General features: G+C 36.5%; 1 protein-coding gene across 2 annotated transcripts in view; it reads right to left on the reverse strand.

Annotated features, from left to right (window-relative positions):
- Positions 1-5,768, reverse strand: part of LOC126965936 (netrin-1-like) — a 262,688-nt gene extending 256,920 nt beyond the window's left edge. For both annotated transcript variants that reach the window (XR_007729635.1, XM_050809750.1), the window contains exon 1: positions 4,724-5,768. Coding sequence is in view for 1 of the 2 variants with exons in the window: in XM_050809750.1 (XP_050665707.1) it covers positions 4,724-5,729 (1,006 nt within the window). In the remaining variant the exon portion in view is untranslated. The remainder of the gene's footprint in view (positions 1-4,723) is intronic.
- Between the last annotated feature and the right edge of the window lie 12,891 nt (positions 5,769-18,659).

Below are 18,659 nucleotides of genomic sequence, written 5' to 3' on the forward strand. Positions count from 1 at the left end.
TCGTCAATAATATTTCATAACACCAAGAATTATTTCGTAAAATATGCTCCCTTGTGTTATAATGAAATTGTTTCACAGCAGAACTGTCTAACAATGCGTCAATAAATTCTCTTATAGAAAATATTATGTCCATACAAAACAAATATTGTTAGTAAAAATAATTATGGTTCCCAAATCATATCCCAACTTTCAAGCTGGACTAAACTGATCTCCATGGAGTAATCCCCATTAAAGTCCGTTCATTAATTTAGGACTTCACTGGAAATAAACATCAGGACATTGGATTTATATATATTAAGAGTAGCTGACCCGGCAAATGATTTTTGCCATCTTAATTATTTTTAGAGTTAGACATTGCAACATTACTTTACTTTTCTAAAATAAAAGAATATTTCTAAAATAAACGTAGCCTAAGTTACTCCTTATTACATCAGCTACCTGCCAATAAAAGTTCCGTAAAAATCGGTCCAGCCATTTCAGAGATTAGCCGGAACAAACAGACAGATAGACGGACATTAATAAATGTATAGATTATGGACTTCTACAAAATAACGCCTAATTAAATAGGTAGGATTTCCCATACATTCACTTGAATGCTTTTGGAATCTGGTTCACATTGTGAATTTAATACTTAATAATTAAGTTTCCTAAGTTATAAAATTCATAGACTCTATTCCTATATGTATGTATGTATAACCTGATCTTAATATATTCCAAGTGGATATATTAGCAAATTGAAGCTAGTTAAAAACCTAATAATATACGACGCCGTCGACTTATGCGGGAGTTAATTCAAAACCCATTTTCGTTAGTTTAATGGACCATTAAACAAATTAATAATGATTAATTAATGGGCGCATATATCTTGCTTTAAGCGATATGCAAATTTGAGTTCGATTAAATTTGAGTATATATTATACATGTCTGATACGACGTTACTGGCTACGGCGTAACGAATGTGAATTATTGTAGATTATAATCTGTTATATTATGACAGACGCTGTTCTGTCAATAGAATATACCAGTGGGAGGCTCCTTTGCACAGAAAGCCGGCTAGGTTATGGATACCACAACGGCGCCTATTTCAGCCGTGAAACAGTAATATGTAAACATTACTGTGTTTAGGTCTGAAGGGCGCCGTAGCTAGTGAAATTACTGGGCAAATGAGACTTAACATGGCAACTGTAGGGCCGCTTAGAATTTTGGGTTTTTCAAGAATCTTGAGCGGCACTGCATTGTAATGGGTAGGGTGTATCAATTACCATCAGCTGAACATCCTGGTCGTCTCGCTCCTTATTTTCATTAAAAAAAATATGATATATATGTTTTTGGGCATGATGTAGTCTAAAGCCATCGGAAATATACAATCAAAGTTAATGAGTTAAAAATGAAACCAAAACGTATTTCTGAATTATTTTATAACATTACTAGCTGACATAGGTGAAAATTTGAAGTTGTATGTATTTTTTAATGCTGACTCATAATCAAACAAATTTAAAAAAAAATTAAAAAAAAATTTGGCGTGGGCCACCCTTAACATTTAGGGGGATGAAAAATATATGTTGTCCGATTCTCAGACCTACCCAATATGCACTAAAAATTTCATGAGAATAGGTCAAGCCGTTTCGAAGGAGTTTAACTACAAACACCGCGACATGAGAATTTTATATATTAGATGAAGCAATAAAATGATTAGGATTAATATCGAATATTACCTTAAGAGATAGACATATGCCACCACGGACTTTTCTGTAGACCTATATAGGATACACAATTCCACCATGTCAAAGCGTTTTCGTTGAAAGCTCCCAAACTCAGCGGGCTTTTTTTATCAAAATATATGTTTATAAAGAAATATTGTACAATTAAACTTATTAATTAAGCCTGAGGGTGGTCACTCCATTCCCAATCTACGGAATCATTAAGACAGTCATTTATGTTATAGTAACCTTTATCACACAAACGCTTCTTAAGTATTCTTTTGAATATCGTCATACTTTTGTTTTGAACATTATTTGGGATCTTGTTGTAAAATCATATACATCGCCCCACAAAAGACTTACTAACTCCACTTAGCCGGGTAGTAGGCATAACAAGTTTATGTTTGTCCCAGTCATGTGAATATTTTTAAAGTTGACTGTTTGTTGTTACTTAATCACGACGAAAACGGCTTACATTCCCAAATATACTATCCACAGATAGAGATAAATTATTACCTTCTACTGTCAGTAATTAGCTGACAATAATCTGAAACTGTCCCAATATACCCGATAAGTCATTCTTATCGCCAGTTCACTGTTGTAATTTCAATACAAACTTCTATCCCTGGTAAGCTATACGTCGTCCCATTGACAGACAGCGTGTACGGATAAGATGAGTTACCGTCGATAAGTTTATTGGGACAGAAAAGTCAAGGATAATTACGATTTTTTATCTCAAGTAGGCTATAACCGGAGATAGACTGAATATTGGGAACGGCCGTTCATCGATATTAATCAAATTTACCCCCTTCCAGATTATAAGCTGCATTAGCACATAGGATATGTTTTATTAATGTAATGTCAATACGAAAGAACAGCTGGTAGTGTATTAATAATTAATATTATTATACGTGGAAAAAACTTTGAATCTCTTTTTAAATCACATTGCACGGACGGAGTGTGAGGTTGCCATAGTGAAATTTTACGGGGAGAATATTACTAATTTATAGAATAAATTGAATAATTTACTTATTGATCATCATTTAGATTCAAAGTAGGTTTGTAATGGGTTTCGTAGAATTTGAACAACACAAATATTACAAACATGTACTTTATAATATTTTTGTAACACCAATCAAAGTCGGCTTTAACTAGAGCCCTTCGCCATATAAATGAACTCCACATCAAAGTAGACATATTTCGGTGTATGTGGAGTGAACTCGCAAGGGTATTGTTCGTATAACACTAGAAATAAGGGATTGCTTGTAACTAATTCTAGTAGGCTTCATAAGATACATAATAGCTATAAGGGTAAATGTATACACTTCTACAATAAAGACCCAGCCACTGTTCAGGCATTATCTATAAATAAATTTAAATGTTTTATAAAAAATGGCTCTGTCGTAAATCCTATTACTCCACTGCTGAATATCTAAATGATCGGATAGCCTGGGACTAGATTGTGATTATTTTATAGCGACTGTACAATATTGTATATTTTTATTGAATAGAGCGCATAAAAAAAGAATGCTGGGAGAGTTTCTTGCGCCGCTTCTTCTCTCTCAGAGCGCCATTTGTTTCCGAAGCGGTAGTAGTATCTAGTAGTATAAGAAATGACATCAAAAAGAATTCTAAAGAAATCAATTTAGAGAAAATAAATGCCTTTTATGCCTTTTTATATGTAGTATGTTATGATAAATAGTTGTATGTTTAAGTTTTTTTTGTGTAATATATTATTTCTAATTTAATGTTTGATTTGTAATGTATCATTAAATGTAATTGTATGATTAGTTTATGATTTATTTGTTTGTTGTTTTCATATATTATTCCTATTTGTTTCTTACTGACACATTAGGTCTTCTGTAATGACAGTTGCTATGTGTGCTAAATAAATAATTAATAACTTAATAAATGTTTCTGCAAATAAAAACTTTGACTTTTGACTTTAGGTGTTAATAATATCTAATGATAAATCAGTATGACAAACAACGTACAAATTTCAGAATTAAAGGATTAAAAAGTCAATGTTTGAGAGATCGTTTTTCTCTTCTCACATAAATCATATAATGTACATATTTCTAATGGCTAATTAGTTACAATTTTTATGCTATATCCGACTCTTTAAATTTGTGATTTTCTTTTTTTATTATCTATTGTTTAACTTTGACTACATAATATGTATATGACATGTATATTTTGTGTAGATGCTAATATAATATAACAATGACATATTATGTGCTGTAATCTTAGAATTTTATTATTATATAACGACATGGAGGTAATGTAATTTGCATGCCCTTTTTGGCTAATGTGTTGATTCGTATAGAATTATTTTGTTAACTTGTATACACACATTATGCAAAAAAAGAATTATTATTTTTATTATCTTTAAATAATTATTGAATTATACGCGAAATACGGTCCTTGGACGACTTCAGTAGATATTTAATATAAGGTATGATTTAAGGATTTACAAACGACACTTGAATGTTATCTGTAAACAGACAACAATAAATTCAGTGGTTAAGTTGATAAACATGGAAATATTAAAAACATCAATATTATCAAAGTTTGATTAATATACTATCTGTGTTATTATTGTAAGTTGTTAATGATTAAGTTAATATTGATTTTATTATTACAATAATTGTAATTGAGAAATGACGAATGATATCGAACAATATTAAGTACTTTGTAAATAATTATTATCCTTGCGAACACTGTTCGGTTTTTATCGTAGAGTGGTTATATTGTGTGGGTTTAAAAATTGTAGTAATCAGTATGTAGACGGTAAACAAAGGTACAATAGATCGCCAGACTTGTGTACTACAATAAAACATTTATTTATTTATTTCAAATAAAACTATTGTGATCGTATTAGATCGCGGTCTATTTTTGTTTTATATAGACCGTTATAACAGGCCCGTTAGCGGAGCTCAACAGACGTTTTATTTATTGGATAACACAATAAACATTTCGACAACGACTTAAGAACGCCATAGAGAGGTACTGGTAATAAATACCTTTGCATTCATTGGCGTCCCTCGCGGTGGCGCGGCCCCAGGGTCGGTCGAAGTGGAAGGGCTTGCATCTCTCGCAGTCGCGGCCGGCCGTGTTGTGCTTGCAGTCGCACGCCAGCTGCATCACCTGTCCGTCATCACCCTTCATCGGAATACACCGCGACGCGTGTCCGTTACACTTGCAGCGGCCGCCGACGGCGAAGTCCGACACGGCGTAGTGCTGCGAGCCTGGTGCCGCCTGCCGCCTCCCATCCGGCTCGTCTCCCTCGCTCACCATGTGCAGCCTGTTGAAAACCACCCGCACATCCGTAGCCGTCACCCAGTCCTGCAGCACCGGCGACACGTCGAAGTTGGAGGCGCTGGGTCTTCCTTCCAGAGTGCTGAACGCCAGCCGCGCTCCGCTTCCGGTGTCTCCGCCCAGCCTGTGGGAGTCGGAGCAGCGCGCCTCCTGTTCGTTGGCTGAGGTGACAGTAGCCTTGTTGGGCCTCCCGTACACCCGCCGGCACTGGCTGGAATAGAACTGGAACGGCTGCCAGGTGACGCCGTAGTCCGCGCTCTTGTAGATGGCCACGGAGTCGGGACGCGCCGCCTTCGGACAGAACTGCAGGCTGACGTAGGTGAGCTCGTATTTCTTGGCCAGCGAGAGCGTCAGGGACACGTTGTCGGGAGGAGAGTCGTGGGTAGCAGGGGGTAGCGCGGCTGAGCGCCAGCAGGTCAGGTCGTGAGGGTTGTTGAGGTCCGTGAGGTGCGCCGGCGGGTGGCGACGGTCAGCGCGCGCGGCGTCGCACACCCGGCACGCGGCCTCGGGGCTCTGGTCTCCGGGAGGGTCGCACAAGCGCTCGGGACCTCTCTTGCCGCAGATCGAGGAGGCGACGACGGAATTCCCGAAGGCTGCGTTCACGAAGTCGGGGATGCAGCGGCGGGGCCGACCATCCTCGTAGCAGGGGTCGGGCGGCGAGGCTCCGATGGCCAAGGCCGCGGTGGCCACGATGGCCACGGCGCGGAACATGCTCACTCACTGTCACTCGCGGTCGGGACGCGTGCTCTCCGCTCGACAGACACGGGCAGACTGGTCGAGGGGTGGCCGCGGCCCGCGAGCGATGGCGGGAGAGCTTACGGCAAAGCTCACGCGTAAACTTTTTCTTCGCCGAGTGAGAATTAATATATTAGATACAAAACAAGTTGAAATTGAAAGTAGCGTGCAGCTTACGTGCCTTATCCACAACAGAATTGAAACTCTTTTTATTACATTAAATCGCGTCTTATTTTATTTAAACTTTATATAAAACATGGGTTTTTTAAGGGTTTGATGATGATATTATGAATTAAATAAAACTTCCTTCTTTAGTAATATGCTCCATTTAAAATCTAAATAAGTTAATTTTAATTAATATTTTGTACGTTTCTATTTTATCTCACGATATTATCAATAAATAATTTTAAAGAACAAATCATAAGATATAAGGTGTTGACAGTCGTATTAAACTTTATTTTGTGTAGTATTTATAGTATCAAATTAATTTTAAATTTTAATATTGTGAACATTTTTTTAAGGATGAATAAAAAAGCTTTTTTATTTTTATTATTGCGAATAAAAATAGCTCAGTGGAAAACATTTTGAAGAAGTTGTAGAGAGCGTAGTTATGTTGTGCGATAATTAACTAAATAGCGCTGAGAGAACTCAGTTAAGATGCTGGGGAGCCCTTTTAACTGATAAGTTACTTATCTTCATGCCGTTCTGGTCTTCTGGATAAGCAGATTTCCCCCATAGAAAGATGTTTAAGAACCTTTTATTTGCACAGTATATCCAGAATGATACCATATAGGTGCCTTCAAATGAGCCGTGCATAGCTCCAAAGGCCGGTAATTTTCTTCATTGCTCTGGTGTTGAAAGAGACCGGGGCAATATGGGCCGAGGGAATCACTTAGTTTTTGTGTATGTATGTGTGTATATAACATATTTGTAGCATATATTTTAGTTCTTAAACAGTATTGTCGTATCAACTCATTCTTATTAGCTTCACCTGTATGTATGTTTGTTTGTAACCGACTCATTTTGATTGCCAGATTTCCTTCAAACTTCGTCGATTTATCGAGGATCGATGATATTACAAATCTGGTAAAATTATTCTATTTTTCAATTTGCAAAATAAAATTTTCGTTAATTTATATAATTTTTTTTTTGTCTATCGAGAATAAGACAGGAATTGGTGTTAATTTGAAATTTCAACCATTATCTTTTCAACCAATGCGTGTTTTTTAGTTTTTTCAATCTATTTTTATATCCCTTGTATATATATACAAGGACCGGGATATCCCGGTATAACTAACTGTTTTGTGCTCTGGTATTAGTAGCTGTTAGTTATCCCTAAATACAGTTACAATTAAACGCGTTTTATTTTTTTTTTAAGTATTTTATTTAAATGTGTAACACACTCGTCAATCAAATAAATTACTTGTTGGATGTGTATTGTGTTGGTTTTGAATGTCGTTTAGTACCTTTCGTTTTGAACACGTCTCATGCAACGTGTTCAAAACAATATTATTTCTCCATCAAGAGGCGAGACGGCTTTACTCCTTATTTAATTTAATATTCATTATTACAATTAGATATTTGAATCTAGTTGCATTTTAAAAGGCATAAAAGGCATTTATTTTCTCAAAATTGATTCTTTTAGAATTCTTTTTAATGCATTTATAATACCACTTCCGTTTCGGAAACAAATGGCGCTCTGAGAGAGAAGACGCGGCGCTAGAAACTCTCCCAGCATTCTTTTTTTGCGCTCTTTTTAATAATGTATATTTTATTGTACTGTCATGGTTATTACTATAAAATGATCATAAATTAGTCCCAGGCTGTCCGATCACTTAGATATTCAGCTGTGGAGTAGTAGGATCGACGACAGAGGCATTTTATTTATAAATAATTTAAATTTATTTATAGATATGCCTGAACAGTGGCTGGGACTTTATTATAAAAGTGTATACATGTACCCTTAAAGCTATAATATATCTTATGAAGTCTACTAGAATTAATTACAAGCAATCCCTTATTTCTAGTGTTATTATAATGAAAATCACTATTAAAACACTGGAAATAAAGGATATTTTGCTTCGCGACCACCAAATCTTGTAATAACGAGCTACCACTTCTTCGAAATATACTCTCAAAGGTATCTTTCAGAATAACTCCAAAAGCTATTATTATTGCAGGAACAAAAACAAAATAATGTTCATTTCATAATATTGAGACTGGGTACTACCAAGGAAGGTACCAAGAATGCATGTGTTTTATGTACCTATATATTTTAACTAGCTGACCCGGCAAACGTTGTTTTGCCATATAAAGTATAATTCACGCGATAGTTTTATAAGTATTAAAATATTGCCTATATTATAGCCTGTACATCATTTTGTTCTATTGTCAATAATAGTTTTTGCAGCGCACGCAAAAATAGGTTTTCGATTTTACACCTTGTGTTACAAAATAGCAATTTTATTACGGATCCCTAATTTTGAAAAAAAAAACATAGCCTATAGCCTTCCTCGATAAATGCCGTCAATAAACTACCCAACACTGTAAGAATCATTCAAATCGGACCAGTAGTACCAGAGATTAGCGCGTTCAAACAAACAAACAAACAAACAAACAAACAAACACTGCAGCTTTATATATTAGTATAGATAATAATTATCATTAAAAGGTTTATTTAGTTCTAAAAGTTTCCAGTTATCCTATTCCTATAACTAATAACAATATGGACATTAAAGAACAAAAATGGTGTCTAGTCAGCATTATGTTGGGAATTTCACTTCTCAACGCTGGTATTCTCTAGACACCGTAGAAGACAGGCTTCGAAAATTAAATATTTATTAATTAAACAGATATCTAATCCCCCAAGTCTACTGCTACCATAAACATGGGCAATGCAAGATAATAACATTAGTATATTAATAAAATCGCAACAAATTAAAAAGTGTGAGTAAATAAAATATTTTTAATAATAAAAGAACACTTGCTATATGTTCTACAAAAACATTGATTCCAAAAACAAAACCTTATATCATTTATGTTTGTTTGTGCGATTCGCTGTTTGTATGTCTGGGCATAGCGCGAAAACTACTGAATGGATTTAATTAAAATTTTCTATGAATGTTAACAAGCGGTCGGAGCATTATATAAGTCACATATTATTGTCACGCTAGATGCAGGCATCTTATCTTTGCTGCTGTAGGTATAACCTTCACGGAGACTAGGGCTTCCAATACCGCGGCCTGAATTCAATCTCGGTATTTGCGGAATCCCGCATATTTAAAATATGCACATTGAAGGCAAATAAAACAATGAATTAATCAACTCCATATTTATTTACGTACATATTACTATTAAAATGAGATCAATCAAATTATTCCGTTTTTTTTCACAAAAAAAACAATAACAAATTCTGAATATAAACAAAACAAATCATTTTCGAAAAAATACACAAAGAAAATTAAAAAAATAACCCAAAAAAACACATTTTAAACTGATAAATTATTACTTAATTATTAAGTTTGTCTGCTTTTAATTTTAAGTGAAAAGGTTTCCGAAGGAAACACAACATGTCCAAACTGTCGCTTGCTAAATTACTGCGTATTTTAGACGCAATATAGATTGCAGCAGAAAATGCCCTTTCTGCTCCCTCTTGTGGGCAATTCCCGCGGATCCCGTGCCTCTAATCCCGCATCACGCGGGATTGGAAGCCTTAACGCAGACAACGTGGCGGGCAGCAGCTAGTATTACATAATATTTATTTATTTTATTGGAAAAACACAAACAGAAATACAAATACATGTGTAGACAATAAGTAATAAGAATTATAATACATGTATTCTAAACCACGTGTTCCGCTGATTTTTAACAATATTGCGTTATCTACATATATATATATATATATATATAATATAAGTAATAGTAATAGTGACATATATACATATAAAATATTTAAAAAATAAAATATATTCATATTATTTTTATAATATCCGCACAGTACACGTCTCGTATATTTTATTAATATAATATGTACGTTTTCTTCAACGTAAGCAGATTACAAATGGGTTAATGCTAAATATTGTATTTGATTCAAAAGCTCTTGTCTTTTAATTTATTTGAATAACTTATTATTAACCATTAATATAATTGTTTCATCTAAATAATTAATCAATTGGACAATAATTCAATATTGTACAATGCTACGACTGGTGGTTTGATGCTACTTCTCTTTTTTTATGGTAAAGGAGGAACAACGAGCGTACCTGGTGTTAAGTAATCTTCGCCGCCCACATTCTCTTGCAACACCAGAAGAATTACAGTTGCGTTGCCGGCCTTTAAGGAAGGTGTACGCGCTTTTTTGAAGGTACCCATGTGGTATTGTCCCGGAAACACCGCACAAGAAAGCTCATTCAACAGTTTTGTAGTACGTGGAAGAAAGCTCATTGAAATCCGCACTGTGGAGGACCGCCACACATCCAAATGGTGGGAATGATATCCTAATTTGTAGTGTGTCGTGCGACGGTGGAAATCGGTGGCAGGAATCAGGTGAAACAGCTCTACGGAACATTCCCCGTGATAAATGCGGTAGAAGACTCACAATGAAACGATGTCTCAACGCATCGCCAGGTGATCCAGCCGTTCACAGACCACTGGGTCCCTGACAGTTCTAGCTGCTCTGCGTAGCACGCGGTAAAATGGATCTAGCAGATACTGGGGTGTGCCAGACGAGAAATGACAGCAGTACTCCATGTGTGGCCAGACCTGCGCTTTGTAAGTGCTTAGAATGTGGGCCGGCTTGAAGTATTGCCGTGCTCATAAATAATGACGCCCAGCTTCTTCGAAGCTAATTTGGCTTTGCCCTCCAGATGACCACGAAATTGGCAATCCCTCGAGATTTCGAGACCCAGTTGATAACCTGCTCAGGCCCCATCCATACGGAACGCGAGAGGTCGCAGGTTTGAGTCCGGCATCGTTCGTTACTTTTGTTTTCAAATTTAATTTGTGTAATATTATATGTTCACATTGTCTCAGGAATTTTTAATTAATGAAATAATTGTTTGTTGTTAACCTTTAAACTTTGAGGAATTCCCTTGAATACAGATATATTTTATTCGACCATAATACCTTATTTTAAATTAGGTTTCGAAATAAAAAAAAAAATCCAAATCGGTCCATATGCGGCAGAATTCTGAAGTAACAAACAAAGTTGACATGAAGATTGTAATCAGCCTTAGAATATTTAATTATAAATTATGCTAAGTAATCAGTAATTTTTAAAGTGTGAGACAATGACGTTCTATCACTGACCTGTATAAATACCACTAGAAAGGCTGTTCCATAAGTTTGACAGCAAATTTTTTGTGCCTATTTGAAGCGCCACTCGCGAGCGTCCAGAGAACTAATTTTGACGTATATTACAAATGGCTGCGAAGGAATGTTTAATAATTTTAATAATATTTGAATTTGAATTTCTGAAGTGTTTTTGCAATTTGAATTAATTTCGTTCGTGTTCCTTGTTACTACTTACTTACGTGTTAATACTTCAAGAATCGACGTTATAAAGTACACAATTTTTCTTATAGTAAATAGTATCCCATTATCTATCGATGTTTGCTGAGGTTGTCATCACTATAGTTTTAGTACCGCAGACTCTCACTACATGGCCAACAGCGCCAAAATGGCGAATATCAAACAGGCACAAAAGCACTTTGACAGCCGCCAGTCCAGTGGTATATAGTAGAGGTGAGTGCGTTCTTTACATCATTATTGTGAGATATAAAATACTGGTTTAGTTGACGGTTCAATATTACGGCGAAAGAATAATGTCAATATAGATTACCAAAGACCATAGATTACTAAAATCTGTTCCGTTAAGTTCTGTAAGCGCACTCATAATCTAGTACACTCTATTGCAATGACAAACAGAACATCAATAATTATCAAATAATTTATTGTAGATCGTAAATAATGCACGTGATTTACGAATCCTATACTCGTAATGGTGTATTATTTGTATAATGAACCATTCGTGCATTACAAATAACACAGTAAACTCATTCAACTGATTCTGCCTATGAAATATTTTATTATAAGTACTACAAAATAACCCTATTCTGTTAGTCGTTTTATATATGTCGTAGGTATATTGTCAAAGCCGTGATATTACAATTTCTCTAGTGATATTAAGATAAAACAGTATATTGTCAATCGACTTCATTTCTTATAATTTAACTACCTGATTTTAGTAACATTGTAATGTCACAGGTACACATATATATTAGGTATATAGTGATATTGGGTAATATATATATATATATTACAATGTACCTAGTCTTGCTATAAATACTGAAAAAAAGAAAAGAAATATATATTGCAAATAACATTTATTACTTTTATAGTGTGTTAGTATAATACATAAATATAAAACAATTTAAAGTATACAAAGCTTATTCGAAGTGGTCTGCAATACGTTGAGGCTAGCCAATAGAAGCACGCACTCTTTCCTTGGGTAAATCCTTGACAATCCAATCGTACAGTTTGTTTTAGTGACTCCAATTTATCATGACATATAGAGCAATCCGTACTGTCTAAAACTGACCATAAATTATGATTTGATGAATTGATGGAATATGTTCCAGCGGAATAAAATCGGGACTAGAAGACGACCAGTCTTCAGCTCTGATGAAGTCCGTAACGTCTGTTTCCAACGAAGAACGAGCGTCATGACCCAGCCGCGGAGCCGAGTCTTGCCGGAGGGACCATTCTTGGTTATTGAACATGGTGTTGTTAAGGGGCTTCACTACCTTCTCAAGAATAGTATCTTGATACACTTGTCCCGATATTTTGATACCTCTTTCACAAAAGTAGGGATCAGTCACTCATTCATAGCTAATACCCCACCAAACCATCACTGAAGTCGGATAGTGGCAATATTGCACTCTGTTAAAATGTTGCTCAATTGCACGGACTAGTAAAAAAAGAAGGACTCCGTGCCGTGATATAGCAATACTTAAAAGACGTGACATGGTTCTAGGTACTATCTTCATCTCCTGAGATGAAATCTTCTGCTTTCGGGCAGGATTTCTTCGAATTCTTTCGCTTACTGCTTTGACCACCATTTTCGTACGAACACTACATCTTTTTCTGTCACAAACAGTGGATGTCTCATTGTATCTATTAATAGCCCGGTACATAAACATTTTACAAATACCAAGCGTATGGAGAGTTTTAAAAATTACATTTGGCTCCATACCTACTTTGTGTAATTCAATCACAGCGATTCGGTCCTCTTTATCACCCCACTCCATTTTAATATCGCAAATTGGCGTCACAAAATTAGAAAACTCAATAAACAATCATATAAAAATAACAGATTCCAAATTGAAATGTAATGTTTATTTTTAATTGTAACAGTATTTATGGGTAGACTAAGTATAATTTATATTTACACTTTGTTTTTAACTTAAAACACGATTTATATAATGGAGCACATTACATACTAATTTGTTATGTATATTACAGCTACCGAAAAATTTTGAATGTTCGTGTGACTTTAACAGGTACTGTAAAAAGGTAGTATTATCCATACTGGATTCTTTTCGGGTGTTGCAACACTATAATATGGGCATTTAATGATTATTTTCCATCATCATCATCATATCATCGATCGTTACCTCAAGCGTTCATTCAATCACAAGTGACATAAACATGATCACTTCATCAACAAAACCCACTCTTCCCTCACACGAACCTCGTACTCCTGAATCATTAGTGTTGCCAGTCGACGCAGCCTCTCGAGCCTCTCACCCCCCCCCCCCACCCCTCCCCCCACTGTAATCCATTTTTACTGTTTAGGCTTTTGTCTGCAGTTGAAGGGTTGGCTTTTTGTGCGACGGCTTAACTATTCGTTCGCGCTACAGCTGCTCCTGTAGTGTGTTGGTATTTTGACATGACAGATAATAAAGGCATAGACTATAGAGTATGTACGCTCCATGTTAAAGTTTTGCCGCGTTAATGAAGAACTTGATTGATGCAAGTATATTTATTTGTGATATAAAATGACAGTGGAAAGAAATCATATTTTTTGGCTATTGAATATTTACATAAGTGTTTACTATCTAATAAATTGATGCAGTTAACAATTTAGGCCTTAGATTTACGTATCAGAAAACTTATTTTTATAACTGATTAAAATCATTGTTCTTGGGGGAAAATGTAGAAAACAAAGAAAAGCTGGCTATTTGCGAATTAATGACAATAGTTATGTAACGAACTCTTTTTATAGAACAACAGGACAAAAATGCCTTCTGTTTGTGACACTCCTCCTACTCCGTTAGTTAGTTGAAGGGGACCAGTGCCCGTGGTCTTCTGATTGACCTCATGTTACAAGAACATAACCAGACTTTTAGCTTAAGGCGACACTAAATGCCAGCGACCTTGAGCGATATGAGTTCACGGCTGCCGGCCCGCCATCTATGTCACAAAGCCAATATTTTCAAAATTCTTGCGTGGAAAACAGTTTATATGCTTACAATCCTCGTTATTCACTACTAATCTAAATAAATGAACCTACACAAATAACTTCTGAGAGAAGTACCAAAAAAAATGCGTCACGACATGCCAAAAAATTTGTTTAACTTCAAAGAAATGTGTTAGTTCAAAAAGGCTCGGCAGTGTTAACTATAACCAACAGCAAGCATTAGCAACCTACAAATAAGACTTAAGGATATGTGTAACAGGGTTAAGTAGTGTTCATAGATCGAATTGCTATACTTTTACCACAAAACTTGTCAAAAACACCATGTCTGCGTGTTTTCTGCTTAAAGGCAAAGGAAGTTACGACTTGGATATGTCAGGTCATTGACCTGAAAACATGACCAGAGGGTGTTCGTAACATAGAATAATTGAAGCTAAAGCTTCTATGAGAGAACTGACAACGTTTAGATATTTAGTTCTAACAATATGCAGTAAGTATACTTAAAATAGTAACAACAATGACTATTTTCTAAATATGTTAAAGTACTATTGGGAGACCGGAGCTAGATCCTATGGGGCTTTTTTTTAGAGGAGGAAATACAGTTACGTATTTATGCTGTTAGCCCTGGCTTTTACAGCGACATAGGACATGGGCCGTGGAGGCCGCAAAGACTACGCAAAAAACAGTCGCGGGGCGTCTCCTAAGAAGACTCGAACCTAGGACCGGCTGTGTGCTTGTGGGAAGGAGAGAGAATAAAAATGAAGATGAAAGATGAAAAGATGAGAAGAACACACTCGCCGGCGAGTGTGGTGATGTTTTGTGTAATGTATGAAAGTGTGTATGTATGTGTTTATGAGTGTATTTATGTTTGTATGTATGTAAGTAGTGTAAATGATTGTGTGCATGTATGTTTGTGTTTGTGTCTGTTTGTGGAGTGTGTTTGTGTAAGTGGTGTATGTCAGTCCGTCAGTCAGTCCGTCAGTCAGTCCGTGTGTGAGTGTGAGTGGAGTGAAACGATTACAGGACGAGGACTAACGTCTCGTCTGGGTATCAAAAGAGTGTGTGGTGTATCTAGGTTGCGGGCCGCTGGCCATCGTCAGAGTGACGAGTGCCAGTGGTTTGCGGCGGTTGACCGCGCTTACGCCTGTGAAGGCGGTGTGTGCGTGTCTGTGTCGGTGTTTGTGTGGGTGCCGCGTTCGCGATGGTGATGTCGTCATCAGGGTCTACCGTGACGTGCCTGAGACGTCTTATTGGGTTGAGACTATGGTGAAGGGGGGTGTACCCACAAGCCTTCCTAACCAAGATGTTGGGATGGTTAGGCGCCTTGTCAAAGAAGCGTCGCGAGATCTCTTTAAAGTGTTGAGCTATCGTCGGAAGCTCTAGATCGCGGTGAAGGTCTACGTTTCGGATGAACCACGGGGCTCCGGTTGCCATGCGCGTGAATTTATTTTGAAGTGCTTGCAAATGACGTAAGTAGCTCGGTCGAGTGCGCGAATACGACGCTTGCGTATGACAGTATGGGCCGTACGATGGTTTTGTACAGCGTCACTTTGTGTTTGACCGGAAGTGCTATGAGGCGTGTTATGTTTTTCCATTTTTAAAAGATCAATCGGATTGGTGAAGTAGGTGACGAACAAAGCTCGCGCGTCCCTGACTGCTCGTGAGTCCCTACTGGATAGTCACGCTGGCGTGGCCGGCGCGCGTATTTACGCTTGCCTGTGGCTCTTATACCACGCATCGTTTATTTGTTTGGGAACTTAGCACTGGATGAGTCACGCATCCTGATGATTTGTTATTTATTAATATACATTTAAAAAAAACTAGAAGTCAGCGACAAAAATTTTATCTTCTTAAACACAACCACAATGATGAACAATCTTCTCGTGGTAGGAAATCTCTACCGCCAGCGTTCCCTCGTAACATCAGAGAGATATTAAACCGTTGTTCATGTTGATGATAATTCATTATCTAATATTATAACAATCTTGATCTTATAAAGAGAACAATTTCATGAAAAGTGAAAGACTATAGGTAATCTTCTGCGAACATAACATTCATTATTTTTATATAGAATAGCATGAATAAGAATAAATGAATAATTATTAAGACCAACATAAATACATAAATAATGTTTATAAATGAACAATTTCAATAAGCGGAATGGACTCAACTGGAATTCAAAACATAATTTTCGCAGACACAACACTATTTAATCATGTTTGTAATCAAATTATCTTCTTTTTGATTAAATGTTTATTTATTTCATTTGTGAGTTCATGTTTTATACTTGCCAATCCAATATGGTTCACTTCTCAAAATGAATAAAAGCATTAGTAATTCTATGATTGCGCTATAATTGATATTAAGTTTATTTGTTTCTCACTTAACAAGCATGGACGAGTAAAAAAAGAAGGACTCCGCGCCGTGATATTAGCAAGTGAAGCACCGTTATTCTAGTATGTGTGCGGTTACGGGGGATATTAGTTACACAATTTTCTCTCCCTTAAATAATCACTTTTTCACAATGCACGACGGCATTTTTAAAATATTTTATTGAGACGCAAACTGATCTGTTACAGACGATGAAAAATCTCATAATGGCCGCCTATCATATGCTACACTACTTACACGTTAACTTTTATGTAAGGATACACGGAGTTCTTATTTTTTTACTAGTCCGTGTTAACAAGATGATTATTTACTTTTGGCCGTGACAAAATGGTAGGTGCTTTTCATGTAGGTGTCACGGGCTATTCTCCCTAAAATCGACAGGCCGTATCAGTCGTCATGCGAGCATTAATGATGTCATCCGCAGGGCATTTGCCGCTCTTAATATACCAGCTGTTTTGGTGGTGGCAAGCCTCCTGATGCAAGTTACGTCAGTTGGTGCTGGGGCGGCTGCTTCGACTTCCGAAGACAGCAAATATGTCGGTCTTGGTAAGTCTTAGATATCTGTACCGTTTGGTGTTGGGACACTTGGCCCGTGAGGTCCATAGTAGAAGCGGGGAGTATAAAGTACTATCTACTCGCCTCAATAGGGCTTCACCATAGACTTACAATAAACTAGCCAATATACCAAGAAGCCTGCGAAAGAAATGAACATCTCTAACAGGGACACAGCGAGAGAGCATTCAATCACACCAATATAGATTCGTAATGTTTAAATGTAAATTAATTTTGAGTGAAATCGAAACACTTAGATCTGTTATATGCATTCTCTTACATTTAAAAAAAGGGAGAAAATACTTTTGCTCGCAGTAAGTTCAATATGACAATGGCATGTTTCACGTAGCTCCATGTCCCAGCTGATATACAAATGAGTGAGTTACTCCCGGCGGCTATAATAAACTCGTGTAAATCACGAGGTGCAAACAGACGGACAAAAAACAGCTGCAGAATACGAACGACATAATCCGTGCTTTCCTGTCGTTGTCGCGTGCGACAGCGGCCGCGGGGCTTTACGTGTTATGTTCGGGCTCGAATCACGACTTAATATTAGTGTTTCGTCAGAGACAGCTCAGCGAAAATGTCCGCGAGTGTATTCTCGTTGTTCGTGATGGCAGACAATGATACGCTCACTATTTTAGTTCGGATTCCGACGACAAATGGTTCGGTTGTTTGCTGTTTTGTTATAAGTTCAAGAATAGAATAGAAACATATTTACTACAGGGAGTGACAAAAACATTACATATTGCAACAACAGTTTATAAACGTCATGAAGCTACATCCCTACTATTAATATTATAAATTTAAATGTAAGTTTGTTTGTTACGCTTTTACGCCGGAGCTACTGAACCGATTTTGATGAAATTTGGTACAATGATAGACTAGAGCTTGGGAATGGACATAGGCTACATTTTATCCCGGAAAAAACCATGGATCCTGCGGGATTTGTGAAATACTCAAATTCGCATCGATGACATAATATAACTATACCAATAGTAGGTACATATAGTTTGCCATAGTAAGCTAAACTTCTTTCTCGAAATAAGATTCATAAAATATGTTAGGAACGAGAGCGGAAACCGGAACTGGAATAGGAGATGAAATAATCTTCAATACCAAACTTGCTACAAATGATTTAAGTTTTCTTTAGTGTTAATTCCGCCAATATTTGTCTTTAAAACAATTCTATGAAATTATGGATTTCCGCAAAGTGACGCCTAATTCAATAAAAATTTTACCAAACTTGCTCATAATTTTTAAAAACCCTTACGCGGATGAAGTCGCGGGCATCAGCTTGTCTGTTTTTAAAGGGGGTTTGATAAGAAACTTCGAACCCATTTTTTAAATCATAGAATATCAAAATTGCTTATATATTTTCAATATTAGTAATATTTTACAATTTTAGGTGGCCTAGGAAGAACCATGCAAGAACCATGCATTTTTATCTTTCGTATAATCTACTATACTATATTAAGGGACTCGTT

The sequence above is a fragment of the Leptidea sinapis genome, chromosome 1 (genome assembly GCF_905404315.1).
Source record: "Leptidea sinapis chromosome 1, ilLepSina1.1, whole genome shotgun sequence".
Classification (NCBI taxonomy): domain Eukaryota; kingdom Metazoa; phylum Arthropoda; class Insecta; order Lepidoptera; family Pieridae; genus Leptidea; species Leptidea sinapis.